General features: G+C 27.9%; 2 protein-coding genes across 2 annotated transcripts; one reads left to right on the top strand and one right to left on the bottom strand.

Annotated features, from left to right (window-relative positions):
• Positions 1-9,597: 9,597 nt before the first annotated feature.
• Positions 9,598-14,075, bottom strand: LOC123292004 (thioredoxin, mitochondrial). The gene is made up of 3 exons (XM_044872501.1): positions 13,918-14,075; positions 13,438-13,619; positions 9,598-11,930 (listed from the first exon to the last, which is right to left on the bottom strand). Exon 3 carries the CDS (start codon positions 11,795-11,797, stop codon positions 11,351-11,353), a length of 447 nt encoding a protein of 148 aa, XP_044728436.1. The 5' UTR covers positions 11,798-11,930; positions 13,438-13,619; positions 13,918-14,075; the 3' UTR covers positions 9,598-11,350.
• Positions 13,412-18,899, top strand: LOC123292003 (mitochondrial import inner membrane translocase subunit TIM44). The gene is made up of 5 exons (XM_044872500.1): positions 13,412-13,495; positions 14,005-14,095; positions 14,300-14,389; positions 14,749-14,953; positions 17,377-18,899. Exons 2-5 carry the CDS (start codon positions 14,093-14,095, stop codon positions 18,375-18,377), a joined length of 1,299 nt encoding a protein of 432 aa, XP_044728435.1. The 5' UTR covers positions 13,412-13,495; positions 14,005-14,092; the 3' UTR covers positions 18,378-18,899.
• The last annotated feature ends 3,021 nt before the right edge of the window (positions 18,900-21,920 follow it).

Here is a 21,920-nt window from a genome sequence, read left to right as displayed (position 1 = left end):
AACTGCATTCAATAGGGTATTCTACTATGTTTGAAAAATTACTTCAAAATGTTCATTTTCCTAATAAAAAGGCACAAAATTAATTCTTGCCATAAAATTAAATTATATTTTTTAAACCATTTTTATTTCTCGCAAAACGCTGTCAGCCATTTTGGTGACGTAATATTGGTAAAAACAATAGTCGTGTATGTAATTATTATATGTATAAATAAAGTTGATGGTAACATAACCTACAATTACTAGGAAATTACTATTTTTTTTGGTCGCGATAGAGATTAAAAATTAAAACTTTTAATTTTAATATAATAAAACAATAATGTGCTTTTATGACTCACAATCAGAATATTTTATAGTATATTTCTACAAAAAATTTAATTTTTTTCAAATTTCATGATTTATTTTTCACTACCGAAAGTACCCTAATAAAAATTAAGAGGTGGCTTTCATTAAACCACCCAGCATAAGGGATATTCGTGAAATTTCTTTTTGCTTTCATAAAAGCTCATTCATGTAACAAACAGCAGAGAGAAGTTATTTTTCAAATAAATATAAAAACAACCATTTAAATGTCATTAAATATTTCTTTGTATCTGTTTCTAGCAAAACAGAAATTAACATGGAATTCTTATGGTAAACATAGTAAATAGCCAATCCGTGGCGTGAAAAACAAGGGGAGTCGGTGGATTCGTTGTACAGCAGCCGGTTACGTTCTGGCTATACTTTCTTTTTCTCCATCTTGTGATTGAAAATAATTAAAACGGTATACGATTAATGTAAATCCAATTATTTTCTTAAAATGAATGAAAATTTTGGAATATGATTATCGATTTAGCCACACTTAGTGACATCGTTCACAAATTTAGACGATTTTCGTGTCGACTCACCTTGTTTTCTAGACCCAAAAGCAAATTTTAGTCTTATAACTTAGAGAAAATTCTATCTTCAATATTTTACTCTTTTTTTTTATAATGTACTTATTTACGATATTGTAATTAAATAAAGAGGGTGTACAATTTATATTTTCCACACACTAGGTAAAACTAAAAATTGAAATATTATTATTTTCACATGCGTTGTGAGCGTTATGCGTTATGAACTAAATTTGAAGCAATAAAAACAAATTTGTTAATTATTTGTTTTAAGAAAATCCAATTTATTCCATGATTACATCCTCGCCAAAATTCAGTATTCCATTCTGAATTTATAAAAATCCAAAATGACTGAGAAAATGTTCGTTCCATTTTAAAATTTTATAGATTTACGAAGGAACATTTTATTGAATATTTTTCGCATAATATGGCCTAAATTATTATTTCTAAGTTGTTTAAAATAAATTCATTTATCTAGAACATTTCGGAAGTAAAATTTCGAAACTAAAAGTTATATTCATTATTGGAGTTTATAAAACGAGTCACGAAAATGATTCAGGGTACCTCAGAATTATTCTATCTCAAACTTTTACATGTTGTGGCTACTTTTATATTCTTGACCTATTTGATATTCGATTTGATCTAGTTCTGGTTAAGCATTGTCGTGTAGCGTCCTTGAAAATAAATCTTACTGATTATATTATACAATCAAACTTGGTTTAGTGAGATCGCGTGATGAATTCATTTCACTTGATTCAGTAGCTTCTATTCGAAAAATTTGTCTGATTTCTTAATCTGATTTGAGCCTGTGTATAAATGAAAATTGTTTTTATTTTTCTTGAAATTATTCCATGAGCTACTAAACTATATCTCCTCATTCCCTTCCAAACAATTCAACAAGAAATAGAGAATATTTAATGTTTGTAGTAACTTTAAAAGGACACAATTTTATGAATAAAAATTTTATTATTTCCTAAGTTATTTAGATCTCACTAAACTTAATTTAACTTTATTAAAGTATTTTTTTTCCAACGTTTTCCTTTTTATCGGGGTCGGTATTCCATGAAATTATATTACAAATTAAAATTAAATTTGATGGAATCTTAAAATTTACGATTTTTGCTTGCTTAGTCGCAAATTTTATGTACTTAAAATACAAAACAAATAAATTTAGACAACTTTCTAAATAAATTCTGATATCCACAACGATTATGAAGTAAGTAGATAGGTAACTATAATGTAAATACATGTAAATAGTGAAGGCTTTTGAAATTTCTGAAATATAATTTATGGAAATAAATAATTTAATTCGGCTTCCTTTGACCTAGAAAAAAACATTGGAGACGTTTCGGAACAAATAATTTTTCCTATTTACTTATAAATTCAATCTATTATATTCTTCTGAAACCCATTCAAAAATCTCCTAAAAACAAAAAATAATGGAAGAAAATTGTAAATATTAAAAAATTATTAATTTTTTCTTTTGTAAATATTTGTAATTTAAATGTTTGACTTTACTTTCACTCTACATAATTATTAAGATCATGTTTAAAAAAAAATTAACGATAAAACAAAAATAATTTTTTAATCTATCGTTTGTAAAGTAAATAAAAATATATAAATTTGTTAGTTAACACTGCGATAAATATTAATTGTACATATATATTTAAAAAAATAACTATTAATAGTGGTATACAGGTGGACATTAAGTATTGTAATTCTCAAATATTTCGAGAAGAGCAAGTTTTTGTTTTTTTTTTTTCAAATGAAAAAATGAAAAGTATTTCTCGGGATGCAATAAGGGGCGCCGAATCAGATAAAAAATGAGTGACGAATTTCTCGAGAAATCGTTAAATTGAGAACAAAATTTTGTAATATCCGTGAAGTCCTAAGCTGGCAATATTCAATAAACTCAATAGACAGTTTAGTTCAAACAAACTTCAAAGGTTTTAACTTTTCGGTAAACATAATATATCGTTTAACATATTGCTAGTCACGTGAATTATTCCCTACTTCGCAAGCCCTGACGTACGAAAATTTCAATTGAATTTCACGGAATGAAATTCAATTTAAAAAAAGACAAAATCGCATCAAAATATTTGGTTAAATTCCACTCAGATGCTTTATTTTGAATATATTTTAGAATTGTCAAAGTTGGTGTCTACCTTGTATACATCGCAAGAAGAAAGCAAAATTAGTTATTTCTTCAAATTTATAATTATTTGACCAAATTTTATAAAATAGTAAGATTGCTAACTTTTTATTTCGCCGTCCTTTACCGTTTCTTTTTTTTAAAAAAAGTCAAGCTTTTAGCTTTCGAGAAATTTGGTCAAAAATCTATAAATTTGATCAAATAATTAGTTTTCCATTTTTCTACTATATATGAACACATAATTTGAGTCCATTGATTTAAATAGATTTGATATTCTTATCAATTTTTGAATTAACAGTTTGGTTCAAATAGCTTCTATCTTATAAAAAATTTGAATTTTTTTATGTTGCAATTTGGAAATACCTGGATGTCTATTTATTATTTTCTTAATATCATATAGAAATCGGGTTAAGATTATTAAATTGAAATTAAACCTAATTAAGTATCTAATTGAAATTTCTTCTATTTTAAACAATTTTAAAATTAAATTTTTTTGTTAGGAAAGGTATTTTATCAAAAAAAATTTCTATTGGGAAAGAGTGTTAATAGATTTTTCATGAAGCATTGCAAAATTTATTATCAAATCTCCAGGTTCCCATACAAATCTTATGTTTATAAAGCTTAATTAGTTAATCCGTTTAATATAATTACACTAGACACTGTTATTTCTTGCTACTATCCCCACCACAATATACAAAATAATAGTCTAATGAAATATTATGAGTATGAAAGTTTCATAATTGATTAAATGATTAAATCAATGGTATCAAATTATTATATAATAAATTACCTGATAATCCAGGTTGCCTTAAAAATATCCAGACTGATTTTTAAGAAAAATTAATCAAAATGAAAAAAAAAAAAGTTAATTCTAATTAGGTAATAAATAAAATAGTAAAAAGAGAGATTTTATGAGTTATTTATTATTTTATTAAAAATAAAAAACAACTGTTGAAAATAAAACTATGGAGTGTCAATTTTTATAGATAAAAAATTAAAAACAAATTTGATTGAAATAGATAAGCTTCTGATCATAGATTTATTTATGTTCCTCACATGTACCTCATTCTAATTTTTAACTAATTAATCGATTAAAAAATACAGGATTTTTTATAAGTATACCGACCAACTTCATAAAGTTATAGGGGACATCAAAAGATAATAAATTTTTTGTCCAAAAATGTAAATACCCAAAACGCTTTGTTTTCGATATATTGAGTATTTCAAACATTTGATTTGGAAATGTTATTTAATTTTCTCTATACATAATTTCCCTTCTGATACTTTTAAAAATTAGTAAAGCTGAACTTTCCAAATTCGCGACAAGAGACAAAGTCAGTTTATATTTTTTACTATTCAATAAATTCTCACAGTCTCATCTATAGTCTACTAGTGCTATCGCGCAAAAATTGTTTTGGAATTTTAATCTTATATTCAGATGCCTATTATTTCAAACAAATTTCATTTACTTCTAAATGTTAAATTATATTTATATTATATAGTCATTCCAAATAATTTTTTAATAAAATACGTTTCAATCCTTAGACGTGTCGTCCACTGGAAACTATATCGCTCAACAACAATAAATTTTTATAGTTAAAACGGATTGTTGCATTACAGACATTCTAATATTGTTTCTCAGTTTACCATCTCGACCAAAAATAAATAAAATTAATTTGAACTTTTTTGGTTGAAATATGTAGTGATCTATTGTTTTTAGTATGTATTTTAGCTACAGACTGTTATTAGAGGCTTTGATTGTAACTTCCAGTAGACCACATTCCTTAGGCCTCATAATTTAAGATGTTTGTATCAATTTGACAGATAATTGAACTATTAATTATTTAACCTCCGATAAAATTTATTTATTTAAATATAAAACTAAATAGGATTTTGTTTATTCCTCTATATTCATCTTTTGTGAGGTAGAGTTTTAGTAAATCCTATTTTTATACATTTATAATCAAGTGTCTAAGCACTAAGCGCTTGACGCGATTATTCAATCACTCGAGTAACGACGGTTTATATTATTTTCTAAATTTTGCTATAAACCAACAAAAAACAACAACGAAGTTAGATAAGCGAGTGGGCATAAAGCATAGCAAAATGAATGGATTGTATGTATCCACTTTGCGATGTTATATTATACTGTTTGGTATCCTCCTTTGTTCTTTGCGTGAAATCATTATTGATTCAGGATGCATCTTTATTCTTTCATTGAAAAATTTTCATTTTCATGTTTAGACTTTAAAGAATTGGCACCAAAATATATTTTTATTAAATTAAAAATTAAAAAAATTGTTATAAAACTTACAATTTTTAATCAAAAACTCAATTCTCTTACCCAAACTGTATACAAATCAGATAACTCAAAAAAATTTACGAAATATTTTAATGCCAATTTACTGTTTATGAAAGATTCGTTGTTTTATTTACAAATTATAACCATAAAACATTGCCAATTCATAATCTGGAACAGATAAATGTGTAAAAATAGTCCAAAAATATGTAGTTCAATTATTTGTTACAAATATAACAATTTGAATTAAATATTAGAAACGCAAGGAGGAAAAATATTGAAAGTCCTTTTTGGTAAAAATAGGATTGCATCCTAATTATTATTTCAAATTATTATATTGTGTGTATTGTTTGTTTAAAAGCGTTAAACTATTAAAATAAATTACAAAAACAAGTTAGCTGATAATATTCCTTTCTTCCTAATTTCAACATATCTTCATGTTTAAAGGTCGCCGCATTTATCATACAACAGGGTGCCGTGACTCAATGGTCAAAGTATAAGAGCGTATTAGTTTGACATTCTTAAGTTGAAAGTGCTTTATATACTTTTGTCCACAACCCAATAGTTAAAAGAGTGAGAAAGACATTGTTGATTGAAGTACTTAAATGTTGTATTAATTAAAAATGTTTATATTGCTTACATAAATTTAAGTTTTACAAGCACTATGCCAATTTTTTTTAATGTATTGCAAGGATTAATGGAGGATGTTCCACTTCAGAATAGAGTTGGCATGTAGTTTTAACATGATGACACTCCACCTCATTTTGGTGTAAATATGAGAGAATATCTTAAAAATTAAATTAAAAATTTTGCTAACCAGTGGATTGGAAGAGAAGGTTCAGTTCTCTGAAGTCACCAGGCCTAACTCCTCTTGACTATTATCTATGGGGACATATCAAAATAGTGTATTCAAATAAACCTTCAGAGAGCTACGTAGTGTCGCCAGTTTTCCTTTTGCACCGAAGTGCATTGCACGAAATAGATACGAACACATACGAACGAATTACTACATAAATAATCCTTGCTCCACTATTCTGATGCAAAAGGAACACTACTGACATCTTATTTGTGATAGCCATTTTTTACATGCAGTTCGATGTCCTTTTCTAATCTCCATGACTTTGGAAATAAAATACAACGTGTATATGAACTAGGAAAAGTTAGTTTATGGACCTCGAAAGGTTGAATTCAATCAATTTACTATTTGAATGATATTCGAATGATTTGTTTGATATCAGCTAACTTAATATTGTTAAATTTAAATATCCCGATATAAAAATATTATGAAGCCAAATAAAGTTATTTTTTTTTTTGGGCATGATAAGAATAACTTCTATGAGATTATGCAATTAAATAAAATTTGCATTAGAAGTTAAAATTTCTGTCGAATGTGAAAGTTTTTTTTTTTTTTTGAGAGAGAGAGATGTACACTCTAGATTGCTACACAAATTTTTTTATTATAAGCTGTGATTAATTTTATTATTTTTGAGCATTACGTTTGAATATTACGAAAAACTTTGGTAATTATAAAAATATTTTTAGTCAAATATAATAAATAAAATACTTAAAATTATTTATTTCGATTCACATTCATAAAACCTTAATTTCAAAGAACCTACCCGCTAAGGGCATCATGTATTAAAGGACTATAGAACTTTAAGATCAAGTAGGCTTATCCCATGTAAATTAGTGAGAAAAAGATATTTTGTGTGAGATACTTTTGAAAATTCTTCCTTCTTTTTATAAGGGAAGATCTCATTCGAATTTAACTACCAAATGTCGGCTATTTTATTGTTAGTTGCGAATCACATTTGACGTAATTTCAAGTTTGCTTATAGGGATGTTAATACTGAAAAAGACAAAAATGAGCAATATAAACAAAAAATTGATGCTAATTGACGCTTGCATTAAATTTAGAATTTCAGCTTATTTCATCTGATCCTTGTAATACACACATCAAGCAAAGATTCAAATGATCTTACACCACCTCAAACTTGCTAAACTTACTGCTCTTACTAAAAGTGAGATCTCTTGGGGCAGGTACATATAGTAAAGGCTCAGCTGATCAGCTCCATTACGATGTAAGTTGACGTTGGATGGAGCTATCTAATTAGAATCTAGCATTTTTTGCGTCGTTTTAATTGGTTAACGCCACCAATCGCCAGCGTCTTACATCGCTTAACGTTTGAATGGAGCTAAGCCCTGCGTGTTGTTTGTGCAAGTACAAGCAGTTTATTATTTTGCCATAGAGATAATAAACCGCCAATCGGTTTGATCGCAGTAGTATGCTACAACCATAATAGTAAATAAAAAAATATGTTGTCTTCTGCGCGCTTGATTGTAGTTGCGATTATTGGCTACGAGACGGAGAGAGGAAAACGTCTACAATTCCTGTGTCTCTAGCTTAATGAGTTTTTTTTGTTTCAGATTTATTTTGTTGTCTTGGTTTTGGAGATTTTATATTCGGGAGAAGTTATAGATACTTAAAAATCTTATCAATCTTACCTTATCGCTTGTAACTAAAAGGGAATGCAATCCATATGAAGAAGCTAAGGGTCGATACTTTGTGCACCACCGTATGCAAATGTGGTTTTATAAATTTTTTGTAAAGGCTTATGGTCTGCTTTTTAAAAAAAAGTAAAATTTTAGTTGCATCTACATAATATACTGTGCTTTAATAGCTGTGATTCCACTTGAAATATTAATTACTAAATGTGATATTACCTTAGACTAAGAGAACTGCACTTTTTTTCTCATGAATATTTTTGTATATCCAAAACTTAAAAATAAAGGTGAATCGAAAGAAAATTTAACTCATCCAAATAAGGAAACAGCAATTGCTTTATTAAAAACAATTTCTGTTTGAAAAGTAGCATCTTACATTTTTCTAGTTTTCTAGTTATTCTAGTATATTACTTAATTTTGTTATTGTGAATGTTGTTGGTTAATTGTTATCATTCAAATAATATGTAAATAATAGTTACAATCGATATATATTACCTATAATTATAATAAATTACCTATTTCTTTTTTAAACTTTTTTAATACTTTAATTATTATTAATTAATATAATAAATCTATTCATATAAAATGCTTTGCCCTGAAAGACTGACTGTCTTAAACTTGGAGAGTGTGTTCTTTGTATGACTTAGGCTTCCGCTAAGGAAGGAATTTCCGAAATTTTAGCCCTAAGGAGGTGAAATATGGTGGCAAAGTTTGTATGGGACAACATGATTCCTTGGTCCATTCTACTTCAAATTTTGCATAAATATTCTTTAACAGAATACCCAGCGTAGTGGGCGGGTATCATGCTAGCCAATTACAAAAAACTAGTCCCGCGCAATTTAATAAGTCTTAAAAACTCTTGACATCTTATTTGTGATAGCCAACTCGGAGTATAAGATAATGAAACTCTGAAAAAGTCTTAGTAACTCTGAATTTCTAAACGTTTTTGGACTGTCTAATTCAGACTAAATAAGTCTGAATAACTCTGAATTAGATAGTCCAAAAACGTTGAGATATTGAGAGTTCCTAAGGCTTTTTCAGAGTTTCTAAGACTTTTTCAGAGTTTCTAGGACTTTTTAAGAGTTGTTAAGACTTATTCTTTCTTCAAATATTTTTTCCACCAGGGTGTAGGTGTTACCCACCTGTCTCACTAGGCAATTCCGACTTTATAATTAAGCAATGCCTGCCTCCTAGTCTTTGGAGTCACTTGCTTCTTAGACTTTGGTGTCAGTCTTAGATCTAACTTCGGTTCTAGGCATCAGAACTCACAATTTCAATTTAGTATGCTCTACTAAAGAGAGGGAGAGATCGTGGAGTTCGCAAATTTGATTATTTTTGTGGATATTCTTGGCCCGCCTTTTCTAGAAGTAAGAATATTTTCTTCCTTTTTGTTTCTATGTATGAGCACTGAAACTAACTGCAGTAAACTCTATTTGTAGTAATGCTGCTTATTGCGATGTTTTTTGGGTGTTTGCCAGACCTTCAATATGGGTGTTTGTCTGATAATTTTTTTGGTACACTCTTATAGTAAATATTACATTTGATTCTTACTTAAATCAATACCTTGATTCTCATTTGTGTATGTACAACAGGGTCTCTGAAATTTGGGGCATTTCTTTCGAATAATCTAGAAAGCTGAATTAACTATATGAAGAATCATTCGAATTCATTTTCTTTTTCAGATTAAAACAAATTTTTGAAATAAAAATAAATTTATTTTTAATTCTCTTTTTACATTAAAAAAACAGAAACAATTAAAAATTTACGAATACATTATATACATATATAAGGCCTCGAACACAAGAACGGATTTAAAAGATGTGCGCTTTCTCAAGATTTAAATTAAAATTCTATGCAAACTCCAAAAAATAATTTCCAGATCCGTCCTTGCTCAAAAATTAGAATACAAGTTATTTACATGATCACTACAATCTAAAGTTTCTTTTACAACGAGGTCGCAATAATTCGTTTTCGGCATAATTCGAAATTTTTCGTATATCAAATATTCTATAAAATGCTTTTTAAAACATTTCATTAACGCGACTCGATTGAATTTATCAATTAAAAAATAATTAATACAAGCTAAGTTGTTTATTTAAAATATACTTTCGCCTCATAATTTTTTATTAAACACTCATACTAGGTATTAATTCAAAGATAGCAATCGTACTATTGAGTTTATGTGAAACTTTCCGTTGTACTTAATTTAAAAAATAAAACTAACCAGTAAAATTTTACTGACCTCAATAATACGATCTTGAATGGTTTTAATATGGTCTTATCTCTATGTTTTAATAACAGTGGGCTAATAACAGTTATCAGCCACACCTACCAATAAACTATCAATTATTAATTTGTAAAAAAATAGCTAAATTTTTTATGTATTTATCACTACCGCATACGACTACTCAAACTTGACTGCTGTAGTTGTAAAAATTTAAAGAGCTGTAATTTTGCTAGGTTCAACTGGCTAGGTAACTAGGTAAGAAATGGATTCTTGTTGGTCATTTTACTATACTTTCATGATATGTAGATATTTTACGATTATGTAGCAGTCAAAATTAAACTATCGCAAAAATGTTTCCTAAAATTACCACATTTTTATTTTGAAATTAAAAAGATAAACCAGTAACGTAAGTATACAACAAATACTACAAAAACAAAAATTGCCCTAAGCACATATTTCTAGTTTCTTTTAAAATGGCACTTACAAATACACGGTGAACCACCATTTAAATCGATAATGAGAAAAATCTTGAAGGATACAGAATTAATATTTTGATCAAAGGGAATAATGAGAAAAATCTTGGAGGATAAAGAATGTAATATTTTGATCAAGGGGAATATCTTTTAGAAACGTTGAATTTGATTTGGATCACTTTGAATTCGTTACTGATAAGAAATAGAAGAACACTTTAAATTATAAAGTTTTCCTTTATATAATAGCAAACATATTTTGTTCGAAATAATTTTATAATTTGAAATATTTTTTTATTACTTATTAGTAACAAGCTCGAGGCAAATTTTAGATTATCTTGAAAATCAAGGTCAAATTCAAAGGCCTAAAAAATCTCTTTAAGCTCAACACATTTTGTTCGAAAATTTTTCCTGTTACTCTACAAGATTTTTAAAGTAGGTGCTTGTCCCTGTATATTTAATGTATTAAAATAAAAGTACTAAATAATATAACTAAGGGCACATTCATGCCATGTCTTATCAGACTGCAGATTATAGGTATTTCTAACAAAAACTTTAATAAAGCTCTCAATCTCACGAAACGAAATTGACGAACGTGGAATATAATTTCATTATTGTCAATTATAGTTGAGAATTTCTCAACTCTAGGAAAAATATACTGAAAAACCTACGGTTCATTGTGCAATGTCAGCCTACAAGGAACTTTTTGCCAGTCTTTATTTATAATTATAATGTCTATGACTCTTAAGTAAAGTAAAGACTTCTCAAATCTCTTAAACAGTATGAATGCTATATTTGAAATATGAAGCTAAAAATTTGAATAGAAATTTAACTTTTCTTGATTTGATCAATATCTTGATGTAATTTATCCACTAAATTTTTAATCATTGTCGAATCAACAAGACCTATAAACTTATCAACAACTAAACCATCTCGTACAGCTATTACAGCAGGTACAGCTTTTACCTCAAATGTGTGTACCAAATCAGCATGACTTTCAACATCAACAACAGCCAAATCTATGTCGGTCATTGGTTCAATTAATTTTTTTAATTCAGGAGTTAATATTTTACATGGTTCACACCATTCAGCATGAAAATTAACAATGACTGGTTTTTCGCTACGCATTACTTTTGCTAAGAAATCATCGTGTGATTTGATATTATATGTTTGTAATTTTGTACCAGTATTCGAAAAACTTTGTATCAAGCATATATTCGAGCGATTATTTACAAGAGTCATCACATTTCTTGCAACAATACGTAGAGCAGCCATCTTATGTAATTATTGGCTTTATTTCAATTGGTTCAGTCCAATATTGTAAGACGATTATTAGAATTGTTGCGAATGTTGAAATTCCAACGAACACTGTTATTAAATTTCTCCAAATGAATAGATGATCGAATACCTGCAAATCGAATTAACTTTTAAAGCCATACTAAAAGGTGTAATATAATTAGAAAGTTAAGTCCTCTTTATGTACTGCGTCCTGTTAGGAACTGTTTTCTACCACTGTCAGACTTTTCTACCATTCTATTTTTATACCCTATACTAATATGAAGTATATTAGAGTATATTAAATTTAGTCCCAAGTTTTTAACGCTTATAAATATTGATATTACAAACAAAATTTTGATATATGTGTTCATAAAATCACATAACTAATCCATTTTCGTTTGTCCGTCGAGGCGGTAATTCAAAAACCAAAAGATATCGAGTTGAAAAATTTAAGTGGGTACAGGAAGTAAAGAATGACTCTGAGTTTGTAAACAACTAAAGCTCAATATAAATATTATCGAAGATAATAAATGAAAACTCTAGGATATATCGAAATAAATTTCGATTTTTGCCCCAATTTCCTAGATCATTTTTTTGTATTTTTAAAATACGTGTTTTCGACTACCAAGTAGTCATCATCAATAAGAATTAGCTAGTGATTACTCTTATTATGAATGTTACTCTTTGCTAATTTGGTGTCGGACTGCATTATTGACTGCTTCTTCATTCTGGAGATATAATTACTCAAAGTTAATTAAATTTTTTGTATAACAGAAACAATTATCTTTAGAGCATAAGTAGTGTAAGAGGGATATAAATATTATCGAAGATAATAAATGAAAACTCTAGGATATTTCGATTTAGGCCCAATTTCCTAGATCAGTTTTTTGTATTTTATAAAAACATATATCGACTACCAAGTAGTCATCACTGGTGCAGTTCGCCACCAAATTAGCAAAGAGTAACATTCATAATAAGAGTAATCACTATACGTATTTTAAAAATACAAAAAACTGATCTAGGAAATTGGGGCAAAAATCGAAATTTATTACTAAAGCTCAAGTCGGGCATGGGTCTCATCTTTTAAACCGTAACAGATAGATGTTCCTTATCAACAAAATTTTGTTCGTAGCATCAATATTTTTATGCGTATTCAAACTTGGAACTAAACTTAGTATATCTTGATATATTTCCTATATACAAAGTATAAAAATAATAGAAGCACTCATATTTAACATTGTCTACTCTGTCTATTTAACCAGTCAATTGTTTATTTTCACTTGTTTTCTGTTAAAATCCACCCGAACCATATCTATAATAGGTGTGTTTTGTCTTTACGAGAGCTTAAGGAAGGAACTGAACGCTACGTACTGATCAAAATAACGATCGCTTAATATGAAACCAATCAAATCACGGTGTCACGGAAAGATTTACTCGATAAGAAAACCGTCAAATTAAAAATGAAATCCACGAACAGAGAAATTATTCTTAAAATTTTAAGTCAATCCGTGACACTTTTACAAATTACTAAATTAGGTTGGAAAACAAAGTAAGCTGTATAAAATTTAAAAAAATGACAAAACAGAGTGCTTTATGACAGTAGCATGTGATTAAAATTGCAAATATTAAATTTTTACCTGGCTTTTATCAATTTGTGAATAATCGTCACCTTTTGGGAACAAAATTATGAACAAGGTAACGACAATCGTAAAACCTAATACAATCGTATAAACACTAGTTTCAGTTCGTATTGATACAATATATGAAATAATCACAGAGAACCAAAGAACAATTAGAATAAAAGATCCAATTCCAATTCCTAAAATATGAAAAGTCATTTTATTTTAGTGAACTATATATTTGCTTTTATATAATTTAAAAAAAAATATTTTTATAATTTTATGAAATTGCTAAACTCTAGTTGTTATGACAACGCATTAAAAAACACGCAAAATAAAAAACGAATAAAATTCGAAGTTTTTTTAAAAAAAATAATAAATATTTTATTGAGAAATGTCCTAAATTTGGATGAATATGACATAAAACGACATAATCAAAATTTTCAAAATTAAAAAATGCAACAACTTGAATAAATAAATATACAATTCAATACTAACGTTTAAATTTACCAAAATTTAATTACAAATGGTTAATGACTTTTATTTGTGAAAAACATATTTAATTAAAATATTTTCCTGAAATAGGCCACTTTTCAATCAGTTCTCTCCTTATTATTCCAACCTTAATTTTGTATTGGAAGAACATTACATATGAGAGATTGTCACTATCATCATGGTAAGTTTTTTTATAATCATTTCGTTGTTAATTATATACCAAAATAAATTTTTTTTAAATATTTGGAAATAAATATTACAAAATTATTAGTTGATTAACGAATTTAAAAATGATTTTCGTTTTATTTAAATGTGTGCAAATTTTAGGTTATGCTCAAAAAATTTTTGTCTTAATTTAAAGAAAAATTGCTTTAAAATGTTTTAGTATCGAAATCGGAGTGTATTACAGTCTGTGTGGACGCACTACAGTCATAGTTCACGACAACGCCAAGTATATCAAGAATTTAAATATGATGTAAGTCACAATTTTATTTACATGATATATATTTTCAATTAGAATAGGTCATTATCACACCAGGACGCCTGTTTGATTCCTTGTTTCATATTGTATAAGTTTTTAATTCTACTTTTGGATCAAAATTTTCTATAGTATAAAGCTAATTTTCCTCCTTAACTAAAGGATAATCCAGTCGTACAGAAGTTTCTGTTATTTACTGTATAAAAGATGTACCCGGAATTCTTCTTGTTGAGTTTTAACAAAATGCATCATGAAAAATTAACTTACAAGAAGTTATAATGCTGCCAAACTTTTTCAAAAACAGCTTTGCAAGTTATGACAAATATCTTCAGAACTTATGGAATTTGTTCTTTTAGGTTCGACATTATGCAAAGCAGGAGTCGCAAAAAAATTCATTTATTGGCCGATTTGTGGATAATATTCGCGAGGAAATGAACAAAAACAAAGAAATGAAAGAATCATTGAAAAAATTTCGCGAAGAAGCTGAAAAATTAGAACATAGTGATGCACTTAAAGCTGCTCGTCATAAATTTCAAACAGTTGAATCGGAAGCAAGCAAAGGTAATATTTATATATAAATATCATTTACTTTTTATATTCGGTCTGTATTATAATATATACGGAAATATTGTTTTCGACTGACTTTTGGTTAGTAGCATAAGATCACAATCACAAAGTCGAGACTATAAGGAAAATGATCTAGTACAGTGAGTTCCAATTGTTCCAATAACTATGAGATAGCTTGATACAACTACGAGGTAGTACTGTTAATTTTCTGCAAATATAATGGAGGTGCCTTGATCATACATATCAATAGTCAATACTTGATGTCAGCACCATGAGTAAAAAAAATGTAAATAATAGATTACAGAGATTAGACTCAGCCAATTTTTTCATTGAATGAAAAGACAAAAGATACCTACGTCATTTTACATTTTAATGTGCTGTGCCACATTTGCTCCCTTAGACCTTTATAATTGCGGTAGTTTTAATAGTTTTTTTTTTTTTTTTTTTTTATTGAGAAAATATAAATGGCTTGAGCTAATAGCTCACTCTGCCGTTAATACATGGAACACAAAATTCTTATATCCTACGCTCCCTCTCGGGAAAAAACAGAGTTATAATTTTTCTTACGTACTAAGTTTGAACTATTCATTTACGTGAAAGGCACTAACTTTTATACATACATTATGGAAAACAAAATAATAATAATATACTTAATATTAGATATTTACATCAATTGAATTAATAAACTTAGCGATAGGAATTACAGCGCTAGGATTTCATTTCACTTAGAAAGGATTCGATATTGTGAGGTGGAAAGAATTTAACTTTTATGAGATCACTAATTAGAGATTTTCTAGCTTTTCCATACACTTTACACTGCCAAAAAACGTGGTTTGGGTCGTCAATTGCCTCACCACAAGGACACTGATCTGAATTTACAATGTTGAATCTAAATAAACTACTCGCTAGAGAGGTATGCTCACTAATTAATGTATTTAAAAATTTTATATTCGAGAATCCTACTAAGGAAGACTCTATCTACCGGTTTTAATTGGAATCTTATTTTAGGTCATTTTATAGACATAGAATATTTTATAGACATAGAATAAATGTATGACTTCGCCATAATTATGATTGTTAATTACATGCTATTTATAGTGATTACCCACGATTAAATAACTTAGATAGGCTATATTTGAATTTATTGTTTTTAAATATTGCTGTGTAGCTGAATGTAATTCAGTAAATGTTATTTTACATGAATTTCCTAAGGCAGAACAAAAAGTATAAAATAATGAGAAATAAATGAATCGAAAGAAAATTTGGCTGGCTAAACTGGGAATTTCGGCAACAATGCTGACATAAGGACGGAAGTCTGTTAAATCCATTTTACAAGAAAAAAATAATACGATAAAATACAAAATTATAAGAAAAGCACTTATAAAAAATTACACACAGGATCAATACAGGAAATCAATCTTTTTAAATAACGATAGGAATCAGCAACCAAAACTCAAAAGCACGCTTTAAACAAAATAATACAAAATTTCTACAAAATAAATGTTTTTATTCAACGAAAATGATCAGCTGGATACTAGACGTGATAAAAAGTATATTTTTAACAACCGTGGCGCTGAGATATTAAAAATATTCTCGGATACTACTCAAGTCGCGTTTTACTTTTTTTGGAGAATTGCACATTGGCACACTACAATGATACTTAAACGGCATAGTGACCCAAATAAAAATAAAAACAATTATTTTAATGTTTTATATGATAGGGGAGGATCGGATAAAGTTTTTTTTTATCACTTCAGATTAAGGATTCGCACTTCACGAATAGAAAAAGTGAAATTGGTTTTTCAAACTCTTACTAGTATGCAAGTTTAAACTTGAATGAACGTTTAAAATTCCTACTTAAACAAAGAGGAAGATACCCACTAGTGGCGTTATACGTGGGTATCGCCATAGAGATTACATAGAAAACTTTGTTTTGCTAAAAGGAGATGGCAACCTTTGATTGCTTATAATTTCTTCGTTTTTTAATCGATTTTAATTTCCCTTTCAAATTTTGTCATGGTATCAAGAATAGTTCATTTTTATGCAGGCTATTCATTAACAAAATTTTTGTTGTCAAAAATTGTTACATTATCCTGTGTATACTCAATGTCAGAAAAAATGCTCGTTTTAAAACATTCTAAGTGTTACTATTATAACATAACATATGATGAGTACGCTTAGAATGTTTTAACTGTAGCATTTTTTCTGACAGTGAGTATATGTATGTATGTTTGTATGGTATGATATTGAAAGCAATATTTCTGTTAAGCATTATATATGAGAACTCATATGAGAACTAACAGATATAGTTTTTTTTCTATTGCTAGATAGTCTTTCTTAGCATTAAAATTCCATAGCAAAATTTTTATAATTTGCTTCTAAATAACGTTAAATATTAACAAAAATTTCATTTATAGGTAGTGAAGTATTAAAAGAAAAATTCAGTACAATCAAAGAAAAAGTACAGGAGGTAATTGAAGAAGCACAAAAGACAGATATTGCTAAAAAAGCTGGTAAAATAACAGAAGATATAAGTAAAACCGTATCAGATACTATATCCGAGAAAAGTGAAAAACTGGGTAAATCAACAGCATTTCAACGTGTAACAGAAGCAACAAAGGCAGTAAAACATGAAATTGATAATCAAAGCATTCAAGGACGAGTCTATCAAAGTCCAATAAAATTACGTAAACGTAAGGAAATTGATGCTGTCGCCGATGATAAAATATTCGAAGCAAATACGGAAGCATTAGGTATTGAATTACATAAAGATTCACGTTTTTATGAATCATGGCAAAATTTTAAAAATAACAATCCATACGTAAACAAAGTATTAGATTGGAAAATGAAATATGACGAAAGTGAAAACCCCGTAATACGTGCATCAAAATTACTCACTGATAAGGTATCAAGTGTTGTCGGTGGTATATTTCAAAAAACAGAGTTATCCGAAACATTAACAGAAATTTGTAAAATAGATCCACAATTTGATCAAAAAAAGTTTTTACGTGAATGTGAAACAGATATTATACCAAATATTTTAGAAGCCATGATCCGTGGTGATTTAGAAATATTAAAAGATTGGTGTCATGAAGGTCCTTACAACGTATTTGCTGTTCCAATAAAACAAGCTAAAGCACAAGGATGTAAATTAGATTCAAAGATATTAGATATCGATAATGTGGATTTAGCAATGGGCAAAGTTATGGAACAAGGACCGGTGTTGATAATCACATTTCAATCGCAACAAATAATGTGTGTACGTGATTCCAAGAATAATGTGATTGAAGGTGATCCAGAAAAAGTGTTACGTGTGAATTATGTTTGGGTATTGTGTCGTGATCCTACTGAATTGAATCCGAAAGCCGCATGGAGATTACTTGATTTGTCTGCACAGAGTAGTGAACAATTAGTATAAAAATTTTTGTTAGGTAATGAGAAAATTAGATTTTCTCGACACTTTTGTTTTGGTTTGTTCATAATTTTGTTGCTAAAATAATGTTTAATCTCTCTGTGATTCTGAAGTTAAAAAAGAAAAAACACAACAAATTGAACATAACGAAAAGCTTTTTTATTCAATATTGTTTTTAAAAAAAATTTTATATTCAAAGACGTGTATCAATTTTATTATTCAATCATGTTTCTTGTATATAGTTTGATTAGGGCCGTGTATCAAAGCGATATAAGAGGGCAGTATCTTATGACTACGTTCTCCCAATTAATACGGACGGGTTGACTTTGTGTAAGTAAACGAAAAAATAGATCAATAGTTTTTTTTAATTTATTTTGATGATTTTTCAATTATTTTCATTTTATTTTGTCGTTGTTTTTCTTTTTTTTACAAATCGATTCACGTGAAACACCCACGAGCGTGAGCAATGTAAATCGACGTTTTTTTTTATATATTTAAGGAATTATTGAAAAAAAAAGTATAATTTGTGTAAAGATATCTTAAGTAATAAAAATTGAAAATGCATCAAAATATTGAATGTTCAATTAATTCTTAATTTTGCATAATTTCTGTAATAAATAATTGTTGAATAACAATCAAACATTAGTTTTTTTTTTTAATTATTAAAAATTTTATTATAGAAATTATGTAAATAGCTCTTTTTGTTTTTTAACTTCAATAAAACATGGTTAAATTATTAACTTAGGCAACCGGGAAATATTCTGAGGCAGAGAAATTCTTTCAAATTCAAGTACTAACTAAAATAACTTATAAAATTTTATTTTATTTAATAAAATTGTTATTCAAAGTATTTTAATTGCCGACTTTTGGATCATAGATATTAGTGCAAACGCTAAGCATTTTTAGTGGACTTCGATTTTTATCTTTTTCAGATTATTTTTAGATCATGGATAAAAAAATGCATTTTTAATTCGAATAATGTGTTTTAATTGGGCAAATACTTTATATGGGCATTAATAACGGAAACAGGTTTTTCAAGTCACTGCGAAGTGTTGAAGTATTGAAATATTTACAGGAGGAGCAAAATATTTTGAAATTACACATTTGCATCTTTATCCATGATCTTTTTTAGTAAAGAAAAATGTACGATCTCTTTTTCAATTACATTTTTTTGAAGGAATTAATTTTTCTTTTAAATGTTAGTAAAACATTCTTAACGAATTGAAATTTTTTTCGTCGAAAAGAGGAACGAAATTATTGTTAAGTTACCAAAAATTTCCTTTAATTGTATATTTTACGACAAAAATAACTTTCCCATCAGATAATTCCACATTTTAAAGTCTGTTTTTAAATTATAAGATTTATTCTTCCAATTTGTGATTATTTTGGAAACATCAACTACTTAGAAAAATACCTCCAAACGAGTCCAATGAACTCTATAAATGAAGTACAAATTATATTTGAAGCTTCGGTATAACTATCGGGTAATTTATATAATTTTTATCTTTTCCGAAATTTTGTATTTATTTTTGCAACCAAAAATAGTTTGTTGACGTGAGAGAAGTTCTGTGAATATTTTGTACATAGATTAAAAAAAAAGTTAATAAAATGAATTTTTGTTAATTTCCAAGTTTAGATTTAGTTTTATAAATAACAAAACCTAATACACCACTAAATTGTTTCGAATATTATGGTATAAATTTTGTTATTTCTATAACTAGTAAAAAGTTATTTTTGTTGTTCCTAAAAAATACTATTCAGTATAGTAGAGGGCCCGGTATCCACAAAATATTGAAATTGTTGTAAAAGTGTACTTTGACATATTTGCTTTGAAAATAAACATCTTGAAACTGACTTTCGAGAAAGAACATGGCTACTCTGATTGCTTTACGCTATTAAAATATTCATCCTATAGTCTTTGATATTCACTTAAACAAAATATCAAAGACTCAAAATATGTTTAAAATGTGTAATAGGTTGGCTGATAAGTCCCCGGTCTGACACATAGATGGCGTCGCTAGTATTAAATGCATATTATTTTTATATAGTACCAACCTTCAAATGATTCGTGTCAAAATTTGACGTCTGTAAGTCAATTAGTTTGTGAGATAGAGCGTCTTTTGTGAAGCAACTTTTGTTATTGTGAAAAAAATGGAAAAAAAGGAATTTCGTGTTTTGATAAAATACTGTTTTCTGAAGGGAAAAAATACAGTGGAAGCAAAAACTTGGCTTGATAATGAGTTTCCGGACTCTGCCCCAGGGAAATCAACAATAATTGATTGGTATGCAAAATTCAAGCGTGGTGAAATGAGCACGGAGGACGGTGAACGCAGTGGATTTAATTGCCGAAAGAAAAATCTTTAATGGATACCACCGGGGGCTGCTCTACTGTAAATAGTATAAGAAATTGTTTTTTTTTATATAAATATGTTTATTTAATTAATAAATTATTTAGTTTACAATTAAAAAAATTAAATTTCTTAACAATGAAAATTACTTTATCTTCATTGAATAGAAATTTATATTTGTAGTAATATATTGATGTTTTAAAAAAATTTAAATTATTTTTTTAGACTGATATTAATTGTTGAGTACTAAGTGCTGTATATATATATTTTTGAGCAAAATATTGGTAATATGTACATACATATTTAAAAAAAAAAACATACAAATATTATTAAAATAAGAACGATTGCAAATTTTGTTATTCATTAAAATCCTACCAGAGAATTCCTCGATTTAACAAATTTTTCGTAATCCCCTTGAATTGTCCATAAGAGTCAATGTAAAATATACCTTTATAGTGTGAACAACTTCTTTATAACGAATTTTCAACTATAAAAAAAAGTGTAAATATTTTCCTTTATAGAACGATCCCATCAATATATGACCCTTAATCTCATGGCATGATCCATGCCGCGACAGCATCCGATCCCTTTTTTTCGTGATCATTGTTGTTTGATGGAGAGTAATGTAAACTGCTACTCTTCAATATTGTGATTAAATATTTTTAAGTACCTTGAAAAGCTATTATAATAGTCGGCCCGTGTGGTATCTGTGGCTAAAAACAGGCTAGATAAATGATATATAAGTGATACAAAATATCAACTTTCTTTTTATTTGTATTGATAACTGAGAGTTGCAACTGGCGATAATAATTGGTACTAATTAAAACAAGGAGTGGGCCCGATTTCAGTAGTTCCATTCTAGGCCACCAGATGATAATACTTGTCCTTGCCATTTAAAAAAAAAAAAACGAATCAAAATATTCAAATTGAAATCACATAAATCCAGTCAATTGGTGATAAAAATGCATACTAATTAAAATAGGAAGTGGATCTCTTTTTCAGTAGTTCCAATATATTCCACCAGGTTACTTATCATTTATAAATAGGCAATTTTATTACACATATGATATATAATATACATACTGAACAAAATTATATCTTAATAGCCAAATTCGATCGGTGCGGTACATTTTTAGACCGTGGGTTTATTTTTCTAGTAAATGAGGGATACGTCATGAAATTTGATAAAGGAATAAGGAAG

This window comes from Chrysoperla carnea, chromosome 2, assembly GCF_905475395.1.
Source record: "Chrysoperla carnea chromosome 2, inChrCarn1.1, whole genome shotgun sequence".
NCBI classification, from domain to species: Eukaryota; Metazoa; Arthropoda; class Insecta; order Neuroptera; family Chrysopidae; genus Chrysoperla; species Chrysoperla carnea.
Note: the sequence above shows the minus strand (reverse complement) of the source record. Positions and strands in the feature narration are given on the sequence as shown.

Coding starts and splice junctions, on each gene's coding strand:
- LOC123292004 (XM_044872501.1), bottom strand. CDS start 11,797: ATGGCTGCTCTACGTATTGTTGCAAGAAATGTGATGACTCTTGTAAAT.
- LOC123292003 (XM_044872500.1), top strand. Junction 14,390..14,748: donor ATCAAGAATTTAAATATGAT/GTAAGTCACAAT, acceptor TTGTTCTTTTAG/GTTCGACATTATGCAAAGCA. Junction 14,954..17,376: donor TGAATCGGAAGCAAGCAAAG/GTAATATTTATA, acceptor TTTCATTTATAG/GTAGTGAAGTATTAAAAGAA.